The sequence below is a fragment of the Homalodisca vitripennis genome, chromosome 1 (assembly GCF_021130785.1).
Source record: "Homalodisca vitripennis isolate AUS2020 chromosome 1, UT_GWSS_2.1, whole genome shotgun sequence".
NCBI lineage: Eukaryota > Metazoa > Arthropoda > Insecta > Hemiptera > Cicadellidae > Homalodisca > Homalodisca vitripennis.
The window spans coordinates 187689386-187708603 of record NC_060207.1 but is presented as its reverse complement, the minus strand read 5'-3'; the positions used below and the strand labels follow the sequence as shown (position 1 = coordinate 187708603).

The window sequence follows — 19218 nt, the reverse complement described above, 5'->3', positions numbered from 1 at the left end:
ATCTTAAATTGTAAATAATCTGAAAAGTGAATTTCATTGATATATACATTATATTTCATTTCCTGTGTGCTGTTGTTCAAGGACTAGCCGAGAGAAAATCTTTGGACATTATCAATTACGTCAGAACCTATCAGTTTCTTAAAACGTTGTTATTTGTTATTTTTTTAACTATTGCTGTTTTATCAAACAGATCCTTGAATTTTAATATAATTTTCTTTTCTTTACGCTGTTACTTCTGCAATAATTTAAGAATAAAATAAAGCAATAAACACTAATTAACAGCATAATAGTTAGTTGTTATCCATCTAACCATCGATTACCGACATTCAGAAGATTGTCTTTGTTTATTTATTTAATTCTAACTATTCTCTACTATCTTTTTGAACCAAGCCATGTCACATTATTATACAATCCCGATATTAAATATTAATGAGGTCTAGTCTTTTTATAATTTTTGTACGCCTTGATATTATAATGCCGCCGATCATTGGGAGGGGAGGGATCATTGCTTTAACTTGTTTAAACTATTTACTTCACTTAATTTCATTGCAACTGGATAGTTTGCAATAAAATACCGAATGAGAAAATTGTATTTGAAATCGTTGTTGATTCGAACTGTTGGTATAGAGAGGAAGGCATGAAGTAGGTTACTGATATTCCTTGTATTATCAGTTCATGGAAGAAAGGTTCAATTTAAAATCTGAATGAATTCATAAAAGGCGAATTAAACTCTCATACCCATAGCATCATTGTGGATTAACCATCAAGCGAGATACAGAGCCAAACGAACCGTTACATTTACTGTATAATGGATTAGTGGTTAATCGGCTATTAGATACTAGATAGGAAAATTGTTAGTGTAAGGAATACAACCTCGTGCTAGTGATTGGGGCTAGAGGTAAGTTTTAGAACCCATTAAGCTCTAACGTCTCCATTGTCTATGAGTTTTATACTTCTCTGAAGGAAAGGAACAATTAGTGTATAAAGTAACACCTAAGGAGAAAGCAGTAACGTTGTATTACCTTGTTAAAACACAATAAAATCTTTATGCTTCAAGGTTCATTAACCAATAAAACGTAAATGCCATTCTTTGGTCCAATTATGTTCGTATTGTTGATGTTCTTTCTTCTCAACGCGGGTTCATACGCTCAAAAAGTATTAGAAGGTAATTTTTGTCTTATATCATTAATAGTGTATGTAACAAACGGTTTTTCTTTTTTTACAAATGCTCAATAAGCGCACTAATATCAATGAAACCATTCACTTGGAAAGCACGTAATTATGTTACAATAATTGAAACTAACACTAATAATATCAATCTTTACTGCTGACTATATCTTTTAGTATATCTTAGAAACAAATAAATAAAACGAGTTTATTTGTTCAATGTGAGAAATAATTAAATTTCAGCCATAATAAAAATAAATATTTTTAATTAGGCTAACACATATTACAATACTCTTCAAAAAGCATCTCACAATCATAGCTTTCAAATGCTGTTATTGTCATGCGTGCGGTGTGTTACTTCATTAGTGTAATTAAAGTAGGTGTACACAAACAAGCAAAGTTTGTTAAACAAAGTCATAGTATTCTATATTGGAGGAACTTATAAACAGACTTAGAAATATGTGTAGCTATATCAGCGGTTTACGTTCGAAACATAAAAAAGATCTTTGGCTCACAGGCTATAAGTTAAGTTAAATGTTCATTCTAACTCCTAGAAACATCTGCCGTCTATGGCAAATACGCAAAGAAGCCTCTGGAAGCTTTTTATGGATATGTTAACCAATGGAAATGTCTGACAACAACCAGTTTCTCCGGGTCTTTTGAAAACTTCTAAAAAGTTTCAGTTATGACAGGGATAATTGCGTACTTTCCACCGCCAGCTAGCTCTAAACCTATGGTTCTTTCTACCGTCAACAAGCTGTAAACCTCTATTACTTCCCACCATTAGCAAGCTCTAAACATTTGTTACTTCCCACCGCTAACAAGTTATAAACCTTTGGTACTATCCACCGTCATAAAGCTCTAAACCTTTGGTACTTCCCACTACTAGCAAGCTCTAAAATTCTGTTACTTCCCATCGTCAGGAAGCTCTAAAAATCTGTCACTCCCGATCGATAGCAAGCTCTATACCTCTAATACTTTTAACCGTCAACAAGCTCGAAATATCTGTTACTTCCCACCGCTAGCAATTTATAAACCTTTGGTACTTTCCACCATTAACAAGCTCTAAAAATTTGTTACTTCCCATTGTCAGGAAGCTCTAAAAATCTGTCACCCCCCACAAGCTTTAAACCTATGGTTCTTTTCACTATCAGCAAGCTGTAAACCTATGGTTCTTTCCACTGCCAACAAGCTCTAAACCTTTGGTACTTTCCACCTCAGCAAGCTCTAAACCTTTAGGTTTTCCATTGTTAGCAATCTCTAAACATCTGTTACTTCACACCATCAGCAAGCTCTAAACATCTGTTACTCCTCACCGACAGCATGCTCAAACCTCTGACGCTTTCCACTATATCAGGAAGGTCTAAAAATCTGTTACTTCCTAGTCAGCAAGCTCTAAACATTTGGTACTTTCCATCGTCAGCAAGCTCTTAACCTCTTATTCTTTCTGCTATCAGCACGCTCTAAACATCTTGTATTTCTCACTGTTAGCATGCTCTAAACATCTTGTATTTCTCACTGTTAGCACGCTCTAAACCTCGGGATTCTACAAACTCTCGTCTTTTGGATGCATCATGCATTATTTAGTAAAAATATGGCTGTTAATAAGACATCAAATTTCACAACCATCCTATAGCTTGTGAAGCAACCACCAATTTTCAGTAACTATTTACTAATGGGTAACCCCCGTTTATAGGGTATATTTTTGTTTAGTTGCTATATTTTACACATCCCAGCCTCTGGCACCTACATCCTCTAAAAGCTTCCAGCCTCTATAGCTTCAGTTCTTTTAGCCAATGGGTTTTACTGGTTTACATTAGATATTGACATATACGGCCTCTGGAGCTTCAAAACTATATATAGCTCAAACTCTGGAAGGTCCCGGTCTTTGTAAACCTTTGTCTTTGGAAACTCCCAGAATCCAGGACCTCCATCTGAGGGATCCCTTGTCCTCTGGGTTCCCGGACTCTGACAGTTCTCATCTTATGAAGTCTACGGCTACTTAACGATTCCAATCTCTATAATCTGTCGCTGTTTAAAGGCTTTAGGCCTATGTATAAATCCTCCCTCGGAGAGCCCGTAGTCTTCGATAAAATCATTTAGCCCTTGGAAACTTCCAAAGTACGAACGTGTGAGCTCCCTGTCTCTAGAACTTCCTCAGACAGAAAGATTTCATACCTAGACTTTATATTTTGCTTACTTCATATCTACATAAACAAGAACGAGTTCTATGATGGTGGATGTCGATCCATGCGATTTAGATGAGCATTATTAAAGCTTATCGCTCAGTAGGGTGGCATAATGTTTATTTCATCTGCGACTATAAATACATATTTATTTTCTGTATGATTGTATGTCTGCCCGCAGGACATTTCAAGAATGAAATGAGCTATGGACTTGAAATTTTGATTGGAAATTCAGCTAAGTCTGTAATGCAAGCATGTGGTGTGGCATACTCCTACCTTGTCATAACACTCATAATGATATATAGGTAGAGACTATTTTACACGAACACATCACCTTTGGTAAATTAAACATTAATATAGTTCGTTGTTTCACTAGAGTTTCGATCACATCCCAAGTGGAAACTGATAGACCTTGGAGAGGAATGCGGTTTCAGTTTCTCCGACAGAATCATAGGAGGAAAACAGGCTGCGTTGGGGCAATACCCCTGGATAGTTCGTCTTGGATACGCAAGTAAATATCATTAATATTATGTTGTCTGTATGAATATTTAGCTATTTCTGACACAAAAGTGTCAGATTGCTTTTGGATAAGTTAATAGCACTTGTTTAGTAAACAAATAAACAGTGTGAGTGAAAAGTTTGGATACACTCTGTTTAGTTTTTTAAATGTAAAAACACAAAGATACCTCATTTGAAAGGTCTTAATAAAAGAAGAAGAACAGTGGAAACCTTTCTATCTCGACCCAGCACAAAATGGCAGCTCATTGAAATTTGTCGAGTTAAAAGCATGGATGAATGGGTCCTGCTAAACCTTTAACAAAGATGGAAAAATGAATTTCAGGACTCCCCTCTAGGAAACAAAAGCAAACCATTTTTCCAAAATGGGCTTTTTGGAGCACGGTTTAAAATTGTTTAACGTAAAATTCAGAAGCACTAGTAACTACATCAGATAATTGCATTAAGCAATAGAACGGCTAAAACTTACTAACCTGTGTTTTTATATAAGAAAAATACTTGTGTTGTATAAACTTGAAAATGTATACTATATAGGTTTAATGTAGAATTTTTGTTTAATTTCTGTTACTGTTTTGTTCCTAACGTCCATTAATGCACTGGGGTCTCGTTTTATAGACTTTGATTTTAATGTGATCCCACACAAATTAGTCAAGAGGGGATGATCTGGTGATCATGGTGGCCACTCGATACGTCCTCTTCTGTCTACCCAGCGATTTGGAAAAATATTGTTTAAATACTCGCGGACACGCAGGCCATAGTGTGTAGGTGCTCTCCATGCTGCTGGAACCAAACTTCATTACAGAAATATAACTTATTCATCGAAATATGAAATAATAACAGATAAATGAATTTCATGTGTAATCTGAATCATTTTATTAAACTATATAAAAAAAAAAACTAAATTATCTGCAAAGGAAATAAATGCGAATAATCCTCTTTGAGTTGGATTGATGCCTGAAATCGCTTTAAATACTACATTATAAGCATATAATTTATGAACATGTCCATGTGAAAATTTCTAAACGTCTGATTAAAATCTTGAACATCCAGATCCGAATCACTCAATGCTTTCACCGTAGACAGGTCCCGTTATGTTCGACCCTACAAGTTTTCAACATAATTGCAAAAAATTCCAAACAGATCAGAATACGGGTGTTTGATTTCATGACTGCTACGATGAGGTCCCAACCAATCAAAGCGCTGCTCTCTTCAGTTTGATCCAGCTGAAAGTACGGACAAATCTATGTATTTAGAGTTTCATAAATTCATACAGTTTCTAGAGGTATGTTTGCCTGCGAGAATGTCAACACTAAATGCTTGACATTTTTATTGGTCGAATAAAATTCTGCTTGGGAGCAGAGCTGCAAACTTTGTACCTTCTGACTTGTACAATTTCGCAAACCGACTACATAGTTTAAAGAGCTGATTGTTTTCTACTTCTGAATCTGAAATGGTTTAACGCTCTTAGTTTGGTTCAAGTCAATCTGAAATTTTTCATGAAATTCTAAGATGGATATCCAGTCTTCTGTTTCCTTCTACCATTATATCAATCAGGTTATTGTTATATATTAGCAGCATAGCTATTCAACACGTGTTTTAAGTAATGAAGAATAGTTAATTTAAAAGTAAATAAAACACAATATCGTTTCATTTTTAATTTACAAATTTTCTCTCGAAACACTGAACTTATACTGTGGTAATAGGAGCAATATGTTGTGGATTGCGCTATCATACCAAAGCGCTGTGGCACGCCTAAGTCAGGAAGTCTATCTCAGTCGCCTAAGTCATATGATTTGTTTATTTTAACCTAGTTTGTAATTATGTATTAGGTTAGTTATTTACCTGAAGAAGAGATCAGATTGCAGATCTCGAAACGTATTGTTACTGACTTCTTGTTTCACTGAACAATGGCAAATGTCCGGAAATCCTGTTTCCTTCACAACCCTTCCATCGTCAAAAATATACTTCAAACAAAGTATATTATTGTAATTAATATGTCTTATTTTTTTAATTTTCATTTTACGTTATTGTTCATATTGAGTAAATATGTTAGTTTCTTGTATTAAACCCTCCACTAATGTTGTTATATCCATTTATTGTAATAAATCACTTATTCACTGTTTATGTCGCAGCCAATGACGAAGGCAACGTAGTGGGTATATACGAATGTGGAGGAGCCATCATAAGTCCAAGATATGTTCTCACTGCTGCCCACTGCAGTACAGATCATATGAGGAAAAATCTGTAAGCAGAGATAGCTATGATGTTGTATAGTGATAATTTATATATTTTACAAGTTACCTCTAGATTTGAAAAATTTGGATCCACGAAAAAATTAAACTATCTGTGCACGTTTGTATTTTATAACAATTTCAAAATTGTAATAATAACTCTATTGCCATTATTAGTGTAACTAGAACTGTCCTCGCTTCCTATTGTGACTAAGAACTGGTTTGATAAGGTCATATATTTATCATGTGGTTTCCAATTTTCTTATTAAGATAGCCTGATCCCTTTTTAAGCCTTATTTTGACCGTCTTCGGGTCTTCTGATTATACAGCTATTGATTTTTCATCCATTTCTGATTAGGTTTAAAGGTAATATTTTATATTCAGAAAGTTGAATTGTATTACAATATTTAACTACATTGATTACAGGCACAACTACTGGCTACTGTTTCAATTCCTGTGTACATAGAGATGTCTGTCTTCCTCTTAATTTTCATGAATTACACATTTTTTTGGGTATACACCTCAGGTCTAAAGACTGCATGAAGAATATACGCCATACCAATAGTTTTAATTTTCTTTCGCCATATTTAATGCTCCAGGCTAGACTACCGTCAGTGGCACTGGAGCTTTCGTGTGCAAAGCATGGTGTATCATTACATTGATCCTTCCGTCCATCCAAATCTTGGTATAGTGTTTAATGTTTTTCAAAGCTACAGCTTTCAAAGCATGGTATATCAACGTATTGTTACTTCTCTTCATCCAAGTATTTTTATAGTTTTGATTTTCATTCACTTTATTTAATGATGCAGGCCAAACTACCAACAGTGGCACTACAGCTTTCGTGTGCAAATCACGTTATATCATTACATTGATCCTTCTGTTCATTCAAGTATTGATGAACACAGTAGTAAACGCCCTGAAATATACATAGTATACAAAATACGGAGTTGCATTTTGTTTTATTTGGAGAATCTGTTAAATGTCGTCAGGCTATCCTTGCTAAGCAGGACGTAAGTCGAGATTTTTTAATTTTAAATTATTGAGCGTGTAGTGCGCAAACATAACTCTTTGCTGCATCATTCCGAATGATGAAAGAAATATATGATGAAGCTAACGAACAAAGAATAACCCACAAGACCCTATTAATATCATCATAATCTTTAAGCCTACTTATTCTTGAGGTTGCTGGTTCATATTCATAATGCTCCTGCACCAAATGATGTTGCAATTGTAATGTTTAATTTTGTAAAACCTGTTCGTAAACAACTACTTTATGTTGATGTTTAACATGAGTTCGTTAGCTGGCCCGTTTGTATATCCATAAGTTTATTCCAAAGGTACTTTTGATTACCTGGCTATTCAAATTAAGATCTTATATATTTAAACTATGACCAATCATACATAGTGTGTGTATATTCACATGGTCACCTAGATATATTATTTAACAAATGAAAGAGGAACACCTTATACACCATACAAATTTAACTTCATGATAATATCATTATAACTTACACAGTCCTTGTTTATTAATTGGCAAATCTGATGAATGAAAACTGAAAGGAAAACTCTCCTCGTTCTCCTCAATACTTGCTCTAAATATGATTTTTTGTTTCTAGTACAACACGTATATGTGCTGTAATTATGATGCTACTCTATGATCTATTATGACATATAATTATGATCTCTATGAGTATGTAAATATAGACACCCAGACTACAAAATATAGTGTAACGTAGGTGAAGAGGTATTCTAATTGCCTCATTAGCTACACAACTGAGTGCACTACGATGTTTTTAGACATCACCCCAAAGCATGATGAAGCAACCAAATTTTCTACACATAATGTAGCTATGGTGAGAAGGGTCGATTCAATGTGAGTATTGAGTAATAAGTATTGAATATTAATACCTAATACTTTTGATGATTTGGAGAAGCTGAGAAAACATGAAATGATCTTTGACCAGATTGTCCATGTAATTCGCTATTGTTATCCTACATTTTAACTTGTGTTTCGTGTTTATTTGTTCTCAGATTAGAAGTCCGTATAGGAGAGCACTACACAGAATCTGACCCAGACTGTGTAGATGGGGAATGCGCCCCTAGAGTACAGGATATCGGTGTGGAGGAAGAAAGCTGTCATCTCAATTATTTAGGGCATGAGGAATTTTCTAACGACATATGTCTCCTGCGCCTACAAGAGCCAATTGTTTTCAGTGGTAAAAAGTGTAGTAACTTCTTTTAAATCATATTTTAGCATTTTTACAATTATGCTGCAGGTATGCAGTACTAAACGTCATTTGGTTTATGGTTTAATTAATAATTTTTATTTTCGGTAGTTAATTTACTCAATATGTCAATGTACACTCTGGCATACTGTGATCGATTTACTAAGAAGTTGCTTTATCACAGTTATCTATGCAAGTCGTATTGTTGAAAGAATACTTTAAAGCTAAGATATAGTTCGCTAAATGTCATAATAGTGTTTTAGAGCACGGTAGTCAACATAGATACAAAATTATACTTCCAATACTTTTACATTGGACTGAACTTTGCTCTCTGAACAGGTTGGACAACCAATGAAAATAAAATCACGTTGGCCGGCGTTATTCAACAATATTTGGATATTCATAGAAACCTATCAGCTCTGGTTCACGTCAGTAGTATTAAAAAATAAATAAAATAAAAAGAAAACACTACAATTGGAGGCTTGATTTTAAATAACTACTTAAGTTGCTGGACTCTAGATTAAGTGTATTAATATTATTATTAAATTATATCACTGGCCACACTACTGGTAATAGTGGTCAGTAAATTCCGAAAAAGTTATTGTGAATTATACTTTGTAAATTATTGATAGAATAAATTATTATTATTATATTATATTATTATTATTACATAATTAGGTAAATAGCATTTTCGACAATTCAGAAAATTTTAATTAAAGAAAGTCTTTCCACGTCTAAAGCAAAATTGAAAGCACACTACAAATTTGTAGGTTTAAAATAGGTTTGAAGTCTAAATTTATGTTGAAAACTGCTACTTTAAATAGCCAATTCATAAAAAAATACGTCATTCTATGGGGAACGTACAACATTTTTAGCAGGTCAAAGAATACTTAGAACTGATGTTATTATTGTACTGACCAGTAATTGAGTATTTAAAAACTTATTAATACTAATATATGTATATAAAAAATGTCAATTAAATGCCGAAAAGTTAATTTACAGAACTATTAACGTTATTGACTTAAGGTACATTTTACAATAATTATCAGCAATGTCAAACCCTTGCGTAATCTGGCCAACCGGTCTGAATTCAGTCAGTAGGTGCTGTCGCAGTTCTGATAGGTACTATCTCGGGAATATTTTTCGTTCTCATGTAATAAGTGAATATTCCTATAGGGTTTATTAGAAATAGGGTTTACTTGCAAAGAACGAAAACATCCTTCGAGATAAAGACTGATCAAGTAATGGACACAAATTCGTGAATGCACTTATTCACGTTTTATTTAACCCCATTGGTCATATCTATAATGGAGAAAATTCCCAATTAGTTGACATCACTTAAAAAAAAAACAAGTCGCAGTTGCATTTCTTAAAATGACTTGCGAGGTAAAATATTTTTAGCAATTAAAATATACTTATTTAAAATTGAAATATACTATCATTTACAATGAAGTCAACATAGTTATTTTAATGTGTAAAAGATTAAAGGAGACAACATCACTATATATGAAAGACAAAATCCTCGCTTTTCACTAATTCTCTATATCCCTGAAAGTTTAAATTTGGCTCATATATGAATTGAATAGAAAAAAAAATAAAGAATTTTCATTAAGATCAAATATCTAAAGTGATTTAAATGGGATTGCAACCTCTAGATTAACAATATTTAGATTCTCGACTTCTCGACGTCGTCAAAAGATGGAATTTGGCACGCGTTTTTCGTCACCTTAACAGAAAAACACATAATTTTCAAAAATAAGAAATGGGGCTAAAATGAGGTTCCAACCCAAAGAAGAACTATAGTTATCTTTTTGCAAGTTCCCAATATCCTACAGAGATGATATTTGGTACACACGTGACTCATGACTTACACAGAAAATAAAAGAATCAAACATCCATGTGGGTAGAAATAGGGTTGTAACTCCTTGAAGAACTGTATTTTTTGTTTTTACAACTTCCCAGTGTCCTAGAAACATTTAATCTAACACACGTTTCTCATCACCTACAAAGAAACAAAAAATGATTTTCATGAAGATTAATCGCCCATACGGAAATGGGTTTGAAACTCCTGGTAAAAACGTATTCATGTTTTTAAAAATACAGCTGTCATAAAAAGGTAAAATTTTACGTGTATTATGCGCTTGAAAGAGCACCTGAAATACATTATTAAATCGAAAGATTATAATATCCAGTATTAGTCGCTTTATGACTAAAATATAATTTTTAAACCAACTTAATAAGTATTTCTTAAACAACGAGTCCGCTCACTCAAAGAGCCAACCCAGTGGATAAAGTATTAAAAGGGGTGCAGCCACCAAAGCTACTGGTGGTTTTACCATTTCACACTTTTGTTTCACTGAGTTGTAACCTTATAATGGTCACATTAATTTTATCGACTTGTGAAATATACAGTAATTCATCTCCAAGTTCAGTTTCATTGAGTTGGATTTTACAAGTAATCCTTAACATTACTCTCAGTTGTTTAGTTTTGTTTATAGTCTTACTCTACCTGACATATAAAGAAACTAAATACAAAACAAATTATATAAATTTGAGTTAGGTATTTTACTGATGTGAATGAAATTGTTCATTTCTTATGGATTGTATTTCTAGATTTTGTCCAGCCAATTTGCCTTCCGGTCTTCAACAATATAATAGAGCACAATTTCGAAGGAGAGTACTTGGAAGTTGCTGGATGGGGACACTTCAGCATGGGAACAGGTAATTTACAAAATCTAGTTCCTGTTTTCGTTCGGCAATGAACTAATATTATATAGTTACATTATCGTTATACTTAATTCACAGTTTTGTTATCTAGTGATTCTCATTGACGTAATGACGATTCAGTTTTGACTTTCTAATACGGGTATATTTATCTCATAACAATGTTATGATAAGTATAATTTTGTTTCATTAGCCAATAAAACATTGGATTCAAAAAATATAAAAGCTCACAAATACACATGAACGTTTTTTAGCCTATTATATTGTAGAATTAATTTATTATAGCAAAGTGGTAACACTGTTAGGAAGGCATTTCCGTGGTTTTCCCGTTTTTATTTTCTGCTCATTTCCGTCTACATACTACATAAAAATAATTGGTTAACATTCGATAAATTATGTAATCAAAACTTTCAGATTGTTATCATTCCACAGTCCAATGGGTTTTGGGCCTGATGGATTCTAGCTTAGTGGCGTTTAGTATGTTCTGATCATAATACCATCTTCTATTGGTTACGACAGAAGACATGATCGCGACTGACAGTCTGGATTCCACTTTTACAATTGTCAACATATTAAATGTGGCATCTAAATATTGAAAAAAAAAAACACTACGAGAACTTATGGCAGATGAAAATTTGCTGATGAAAATATCTGAAAGTGCCTCACGAGGACTTTTGGATGTCAATGTTAATGTTTCAATAGCTTTAACCATTGGCATTACTGTATCTGTAAATCAACTGTTACATATACAGAGTCCAACAAAATTATCTGTTTTCCATGCCGTATCGTTGAGAGAGTGGGTGATGGTGGTGGTAAAGATGCGTTCCAGGGCCAACACGTGGACATTTTTAGTAGCCATGAAGCAGTAGTCGGCTGAGCACCTTACGTATGAATGGAAGGCGTTTTTTTAATATGGTGATTCTACCCAGCAGGGATCACTTCTGGCTGGTTTATACCTACCAGTTGAACCCACCACTGGGCACAGCAAAAACCGATGTGCCACTTCAATCTGGGCAACCTTATGGATGTCCAGTAGCAGCACATCACTAACCGCAAATGTTGAGATTCTGGGGTTCATGGGCAATTCGATAGGTCTAGTCTACTGTGGGAGATGACTGTTGGAGTTGGTGGGGTTTGTTCCCTAACCTCAGAGGTTCCTGTTAACCTCAACCCCTGCCTACTTTGACTGGAGGCTGGTTCAGAGCTGGCTTCCCCTTCTTCCGGGGAGACATGACTTTGAGATGTAGTGCCCTAATTCTTCCTCATGGATCTCAACAGGAAGCGGCCCCTACTCCCTAACCTTGCCTATCCTGAATATCCTGTCACTCCGGAAGCAGCGCAAAGGTTCTTACAGGACTAAGTGCAATTTATAAGCTTCTTGTCCTAAGAGAACAAAAAAAAAAAAAAAAAAAAAAAAAAATATGGTGATTCCTACGTTGTTCAGCGGCAGTTCTGTTGTCGTTTAAATGTGGGTCCAAGAAAAGTTAAAAAGCTGTGAGAGTAGTCCTCGGCGGTTAGAGCGTAAACAAGTTGTCACGTTTCATATGTCTCATCGTGCATGGTAAGACGATATTGCGTTTCGAACTTTATTCCCACCCATACAAAATTGCTATTGTCCAGCATTCAAAGCCTAATAACTATGCAAAACAGAAAACATTTGCCAGCAGATTGATTTCATAACTGATGAAAAAGTGTTCATGATTAACTACAAAGCACATTTTTATCTTGACGGTAATGTAAACAAAACGTTAAGAAATGTTGTTATTGGTGGGCTACAAATCCTGAAGAACTGCATGAAAGTCTTCTGCATAGTCCTACTAAAGTTACTGTATGGTGTGGTGTAACGAAAATTTGCGTCATTGGGTCATACTTATGTGAGGATGGTCAAAACGTTTATGTCAATTTGCAGCAATATCTGTTGATATTGATCAAAAATTCCTTATCCATGAATCTTAGAGGTTTAGCGCACAGGAGGATATGGTTTCAGCAGGACGCGGCAACTGCCCATACAGCCAATATGGGCCGTGATGGACGTTTTGAGAAGTTTTTTATGACTGAGTCATCTCACGTTTGGGGGCACTGCATGACCAGTTCTTGAGACTTTGGTAGCAATTCTGATTTTTTTGTGGGGATTCTTTTAGCAAGAGTTAACAAATCCTAAGCACTAGACGAACTAAAAGAATTCACCAGTCAAGAAATCGACAACATGTCTAATGGAGTGTTAGAGACGGTGTTTGACAGCTTCAGTAGAGGACTTGAATCATTACATGGTTTAAGAACATCATTTAAAGGAAATTTATCTTCAGTTCTTAAACAGATTAAATCAGTCATTCTGATATTTTCATTAATCTACATGAACGCACTGTTATAATAAGCAATAAAATATTTTTGCCGTTTTAATTATGGGTTGTTTTTACTTTAAAACCGTTAAATTATTTAAAGAATGCCATAACCTCTACAAAAAAGCTTGAGGAAATTTTGTAATGGCTAATAAAAATAAAAGTATAGTGACCATTTAAAAAAATAACTTACAGTTTGTCAAATACTAAATAAGTTAATTTCCTTTAAATTAAAGACTAAATCCTCATCACAATGCACAAATTAACATACTTTGGTGAAGTTACTGAAGACAAGCGGATTTTGTTTATCAAGATCAATATTTGTCATAGTACTATGAAGCCTCAGTATCTTCTACCAGTTAACAAATCAAAAACAAAGTGAAGTCAGAGAATGTCAACAAGAGATGCTCATTCCGATGCTGATATGTACCATGATTATGTCATAAGAAATCAGTATGAAAGTCCAAAAGTGCGGGCAAGATTTGCTGCTACTCATACTATTGGGGTGTTCCAACCAACAAGAGGCCTAACTGTAAAAAGACAAACACAAGAATGTTTATTTTATTAGCCATAAACATAGACCAGTGACCAGTGGGGGTTCAGATACCAGTGATCATGGAAAAACATTTTATCATGATCCTCACCCAACTCTCATAGTCTGATTGGATCAATCTTACATGGTGAGAGAGAAGGCTTGATCAGTCAATGCAGTAGTCAAATTTCCATCATCAACCACTAAGCTAAACTTGGAAGTAAATGAATGTAATAAAACAGAATTACCTGAATAAACAAACACTTTTCACATAACCTTTATTTTAATAATAATAAGATACTTTATTGGAAAAGGGCAAAGTCCATATTGTATCACGATCGTCTTATGGATGTAACCTAACCACTCACCCCAACACACACTCAGACATACATAGCTCCATTTACCTATATCTCAGATACAACTCTGAATTTTAATTTTTTGTGGTCCAATGAGATTTTCTAGTTTTTTAAATAATTTCAGTTCTTTATCATAAACTAGTCAACTGATTGAAATGTTTTTGAGACCAGTAGAGTTTACAACTGACCTTTGATTTTTTGACATTTAGTTGTTTGACACTTTCGGGGAGACTTTTGATTAATCTGGCATCAACTTTAGAAGGAAAATTTCTTAACATTCACGTGTTATATAAACATAAAAAATAATCTTTTACAAACATTACATCATCAGAATACTTGTGTTTGCTGTATTTGCCGAAAATAAATGGCTGTTAAGTTTACACAAACACTATCAGTAACCCAAAACTTTTAATCACTAACAAGAAATGTTCACTCAGAGGCACAATGTGAAGGAAGATAAGACAACCTGTGTGCTAGTTCCTTATGTATTGTCTTTTATGAAAAAAATGTATAGTAGCAACTGGTAGCTAATGGTAAAATACACTTTTGTAAACAGAATAAAACATTTTTTTAAAGCACCGTAGGTAAATCACATTTAAGATTTTTTGAAATGTTTACTTCCTTTGACTGCTAAACATTGATTAAGCAAATTCTGATTGAACTAGCGAATTCTTTGGTAAAGTAGTAACGACAACAAGTTAGTGACAAACTAACTTCCACAAGTACTTTAAATACTATTCGGATTTAAGCTGTTATTACACTATTTGAAACTGAACGTATCATCAAATAATTACGTAGTTTGCTCAATATCCAAAAGTTTTTAACAGTAACCACACAATTATATCTCAAAAAATACTTTTTAAAATTATTTATATTTTTACAATATTTATGGAAATGTGCTTCACTTTTGTACAGTACAGTATAATAATTTCAGTGTAAGTTAACACCTTCAGGGCAGCTCTATACTGAGTGATCTTGACTGGTGTCACTAGGCTATTCGCATTAGGCATCTGCCGCAGTCAATGTGTTAAAAATGTTGTAATGTTAATATTTCAAGTTACCTTTCAAGTTTAAGAGACAAATCTTTTTTCTAGAGAGTATATTCGGCAGCCATACACTGCTAACGGTGTCAGTTCCTGTCCAATCCAACGTGTTTTGTACCGAGAAGTACAGAGGTCATACAGAGATCTTCTCCACGCAGATGTGTGCAGGGGGTGAGCCGGGAAAGGATTCTTGCAGCGGGGACTCTGGGGGTCCACTCATGAAGCCCTTCTCCATCAACACCTCCACGAGGTATTTCCTCATCGGCATCGTCTCCGTTGGGCCCAAGAAATGTGGTGTAGACCCAATACCTGGCATTTATACATCAGTCGCCAAATACATCACATGGATCCTTGATAATGTATACGAATAGTAGAAAATCTCTTCAGTTGAATGTAGCTCTACAGTTTTTGATTTTTATTATTGTATTTGCTTCCTGGATTCAACCCTTGTAATTTGGACTGTAAGACATGCCTTCATTCTGCAGCGTGTTTCAAGAGAATGTGTACAAAATCAGTACAAGGATAATTATGATTTTTAGAAACTAAATATTGTTGATCAATAAGTAAATTATCTCTGTGAATTTTTAAAGAATATATTAAAGTTCTATATTAATTCTGACCAAGAGTATGCATAAAGGATTGAAATAAAGTAATAATATCCCTGTTTGATTTATGGGCGTTAGAATATTTTAAGACACAAAGTTAATCAGATAAACTGGATTTTTCTTTTCAAGACTCCATAGGTAAAGTGAGTTGGCAGCATTAAAAATCTTATTCGGTAAGGAAAATGTGTCAAAAAAGGGGTGATTATGAAGAAAATTAAGATGTTTTAACAGAAAAGTCAGGTTAATATTTAATTCTCTCTCATAACATAATTTTAATTAGTAATAACACAATTTAACATTTTTTAGGTTCAAATTTAACAGAATTTCACATTATTTTGTTAGTTTCAAAATTATTAACAGTTTTAAATTTATTTTACTTTAATACGTTCATTGCTAATAAAATGTTTAAATGTGCCCTAGGTGCTAATACGTATAACACTAATATGACAAGTCATACATATATGTACATGAAACGAAAATTGCAGTCTATCTGTAACAGGCTGACAAGTCATTCACAACACACTACAATGCAGCAAAGCAATCAACCTCACAGCTGTACTGCCGATCTCAGTCTTGTTTTATATTGTAAGATAAATTCAGCTCTCTTTGTACTTACTCACTATCCACACTAAACAATAAGGAGGTAATAAAGGTTACAGAGTGTAGAGAGATCCACAAATCCCTTTACATAATTTTTAATCAACTGCACTTATTTTTCTAGTTTCAATACCATTTCATTATATATATATACAGGTCTTTTTCATTATATATATACAAGTCTTTTTCTTTTATTGTTTAAAGAATCCTCTTCGCATTTATTTTCTGCATATAGTATATATAAACTTCTAAGTTAAAATCGGTTTTCAAAACTTGCTGAAAAATTCCTCGTTCCACGTGTGTCAGAGATGCGCGTCTGAGGTTTTTAAACTGACCCCTTCCCTAAACAACTAACTCATTACCGATGCCTTCAATTGGCCTCCAACTATCCAATCATAAGGCAAGAGAAATTAATTGTCAACTGATTAACCCATATTGTAATCCCGTTATCAAAGTAGACTTCCAGAAAAACTGCTGTCTTGCTGTACCATATTTACACTCGTTGAACCTTTCTTGAGAAATTACATTATTTATTTTAGCTATATTTTGAGAAAACTACTTAAATTCTAAGTTATTTTTGTTTATATTTTCTTCTATAAATTTTTAGTAATTAAATTTTAATTTACCTATGTATCAAACAAATGTTACACCAAGATTATAGAGAAATGTTTAAGATAAGACTAAAAGGATGTCATCTTACATATAAAATGGATGTGATTAATGGAAACTTAAAACACAATATTTGTATGGCACCAACCTTTATGGTGGTACAATCGGTTTTCGATAAAATATATTTTTATATAAAATTCTGATTACAACTTATAAAACATATTTTTGGAAGATAGTATAAATATAAATACTTTTTCATCATTCTATAAGAAGTGGTAAATATTTGACAAATAAATTAGATTTATCTAAGAATCAGGTCCAAAGAAAAACTGTTGAAGATAAGGTTCACATCCTTAGTTTACAAGTATGTAGGCCAATATACAAAATTATGACTGGAGGAAATGGCACTTCTGATATTTGTAAAAAAATTACTTACCTAATTTAAATGTTTTATTAAAACACAAGTAATTATCTAGTTATCTGTTATTAAGATCATTTTGAGAACCCTCTCATGGGTCCCTATTCAGCTTTATTCAACTCACCCACAGTCTGATAACATGGATTTCGCCAACATGATGAGAACATCTTTTATTATACTAACGGATATTTTTTGTTCTCCATCGATTCAAAGTGTACCAGTTTGTGTTCCACCATTTTTTGAATTTACAAAATAAACTCAATTTAGTCAAAATGGATGACTTCAAAGTTCGTTTGTACCCAATCCAGATAGTGTTGTGTTTGACGGTGTGGTGCGGAAGGGGCCAGTCAGCTGGGGCTCAGGGCTAAGTACTCAAAATACTTAACCTTTACGCTTGAAAGAAATGTTATAGTTGTCTTAAATTAATTAACTACGCATTAAAAAATAGAATTTTACAGTTTTTTTTAAGAGCATCTAGCATATTTACATGTTGAGATAAATGGGTTAAAAGGAATTATTGCAATATATTAGCCTTTTACGAAGAACATGAATTAAAACCATTTGTACTAATTTAGACATAGTATAACATTTTTTATCCAATAAATAATACATAAATATTAGTTTTTTGTATTTAATATTAGAAAATACAAGTATCTTTGATATAATAGTAATATCTTCATTACTTTTTACATAGTACAATCATGTTATGTTCAATAAACATTCAAGTTTTTAACAACATTATCAAATACATCTGAGAACTACGTTCCTTTTTGAAGTTATACTTCAGTACATAACAGCAGGAATTTGTTGTTACCATAACGGTTTTATTACCATTACCATAACGGTTTTATTACGTACTTTGATTGTCATAGATTTATAAACATTGGCTAGAGACAAATATTTTAATATTACCTTTCGTCTCTGGATATGTTTGACGTAAAACTATTTTCACATCTCAGTGATTTAATTACTAAATCTAACAACAGTGGAAAAAATCAGCAGCAGTATAATGTAATGTGTGGCAACGTTGCATGGACCTGTCTATTCTATTGGTCATCACCAACTGCACTTTTTCATGGACCGTACTCTAATAAATGTATATCCTCTTACAGAAAAAAACAAAAACTAACATAAGTATCAAGTGCAATATTCTATACAATTATTATTAACCTATATTTAATTTGTTTAACCCTCTCCTAGTTGAATTACCACTGTGTACATCTGGTCCTCCCAGACTGAATTGATTGGATTACTCTGCCACAGGAGAAATTTTTGTATTTTTATTATTTTAACAACTTTATTCGAAAACTGTTAAATGTTGCAAATTTTTTTTAATATTATTAAATTTGGTAAAATATGGTGGTATTTAAAAAATTATTAAGTCTATGCTATTAACCCTAGAATGGTAACGCCTATTTGCCACACATAAATGGTAACGCATAGTCTCTCAGACTACTTTAGGGAAAAATGAATAAAAATTTATAAAAATATAATTTAAATTAAATTTATTTACAAATGACGTTATTTACATCTTAGAGGTCATGTTTCCTGATTTTTGTTGATTTCAGTCTTTATTGGAACACTTTACACACAGCATTCCTCGGTGCTCCAAGCAAATATGCTTATAACATTTTGTGCACTGGAATCGAGTCATTCTCCTTTTTATCGCT

The 19218-nt window shown here is 33.4% G+C and overlaps 1 protein-coding gene across 1 annotated transcript; it reads left to right on the top strand.

Annotated features, from left to right (window-relative positions):
- Window positions 1–995: 995 nt before the first annotated feature.
- Window positions 996–15938, top strand: LOC124352920 (CLIP domain-containing serine protease 2-like). The gene is made up of 6 exons (XM_046802647.1): window positions 996–1165; window positions 3730–3864; window positions 6002–6113; window positions 8132–8316; window positions 10939–11046; window positions 15371–15938. Exons 1-6 carry the CDS (start codon window positions 1081–1083, stop codon window positions 15688–15690), a joined length of 945 nt encoding a protein of 314 aa, XP_046658603.1. The 5' UTR covers window positions 996–1080; the 3' UTR covers window positions 15691–15938.
- The last annotated feature ends 3280 nt before the right edge of the window (window positions 15939–19218 follow it).

Coding starts and splice junctions, on each gene's coding strand:
- LOC124352920 (XM_046802647.1), top strand. CDS start 1,081: ATGCCATTCTTTGGTCCAATTATGTTCGTATTGTTGATGTTCTTTCTT. Junction 3,865..6,001: donor AGTTCGTCTTGGATACGCAA/GTAAATATCATT, acceptor TTTATGTCGCAG/CCAATGACGAAGGCAACGTA. Junction 6,114..8,131: donor GATCATATGAGGAAAAATCT/GTAAGCAGAGAT, acceptor ATTTGTTCTCAG/ATTAGAAGTCCGTATAGGAG.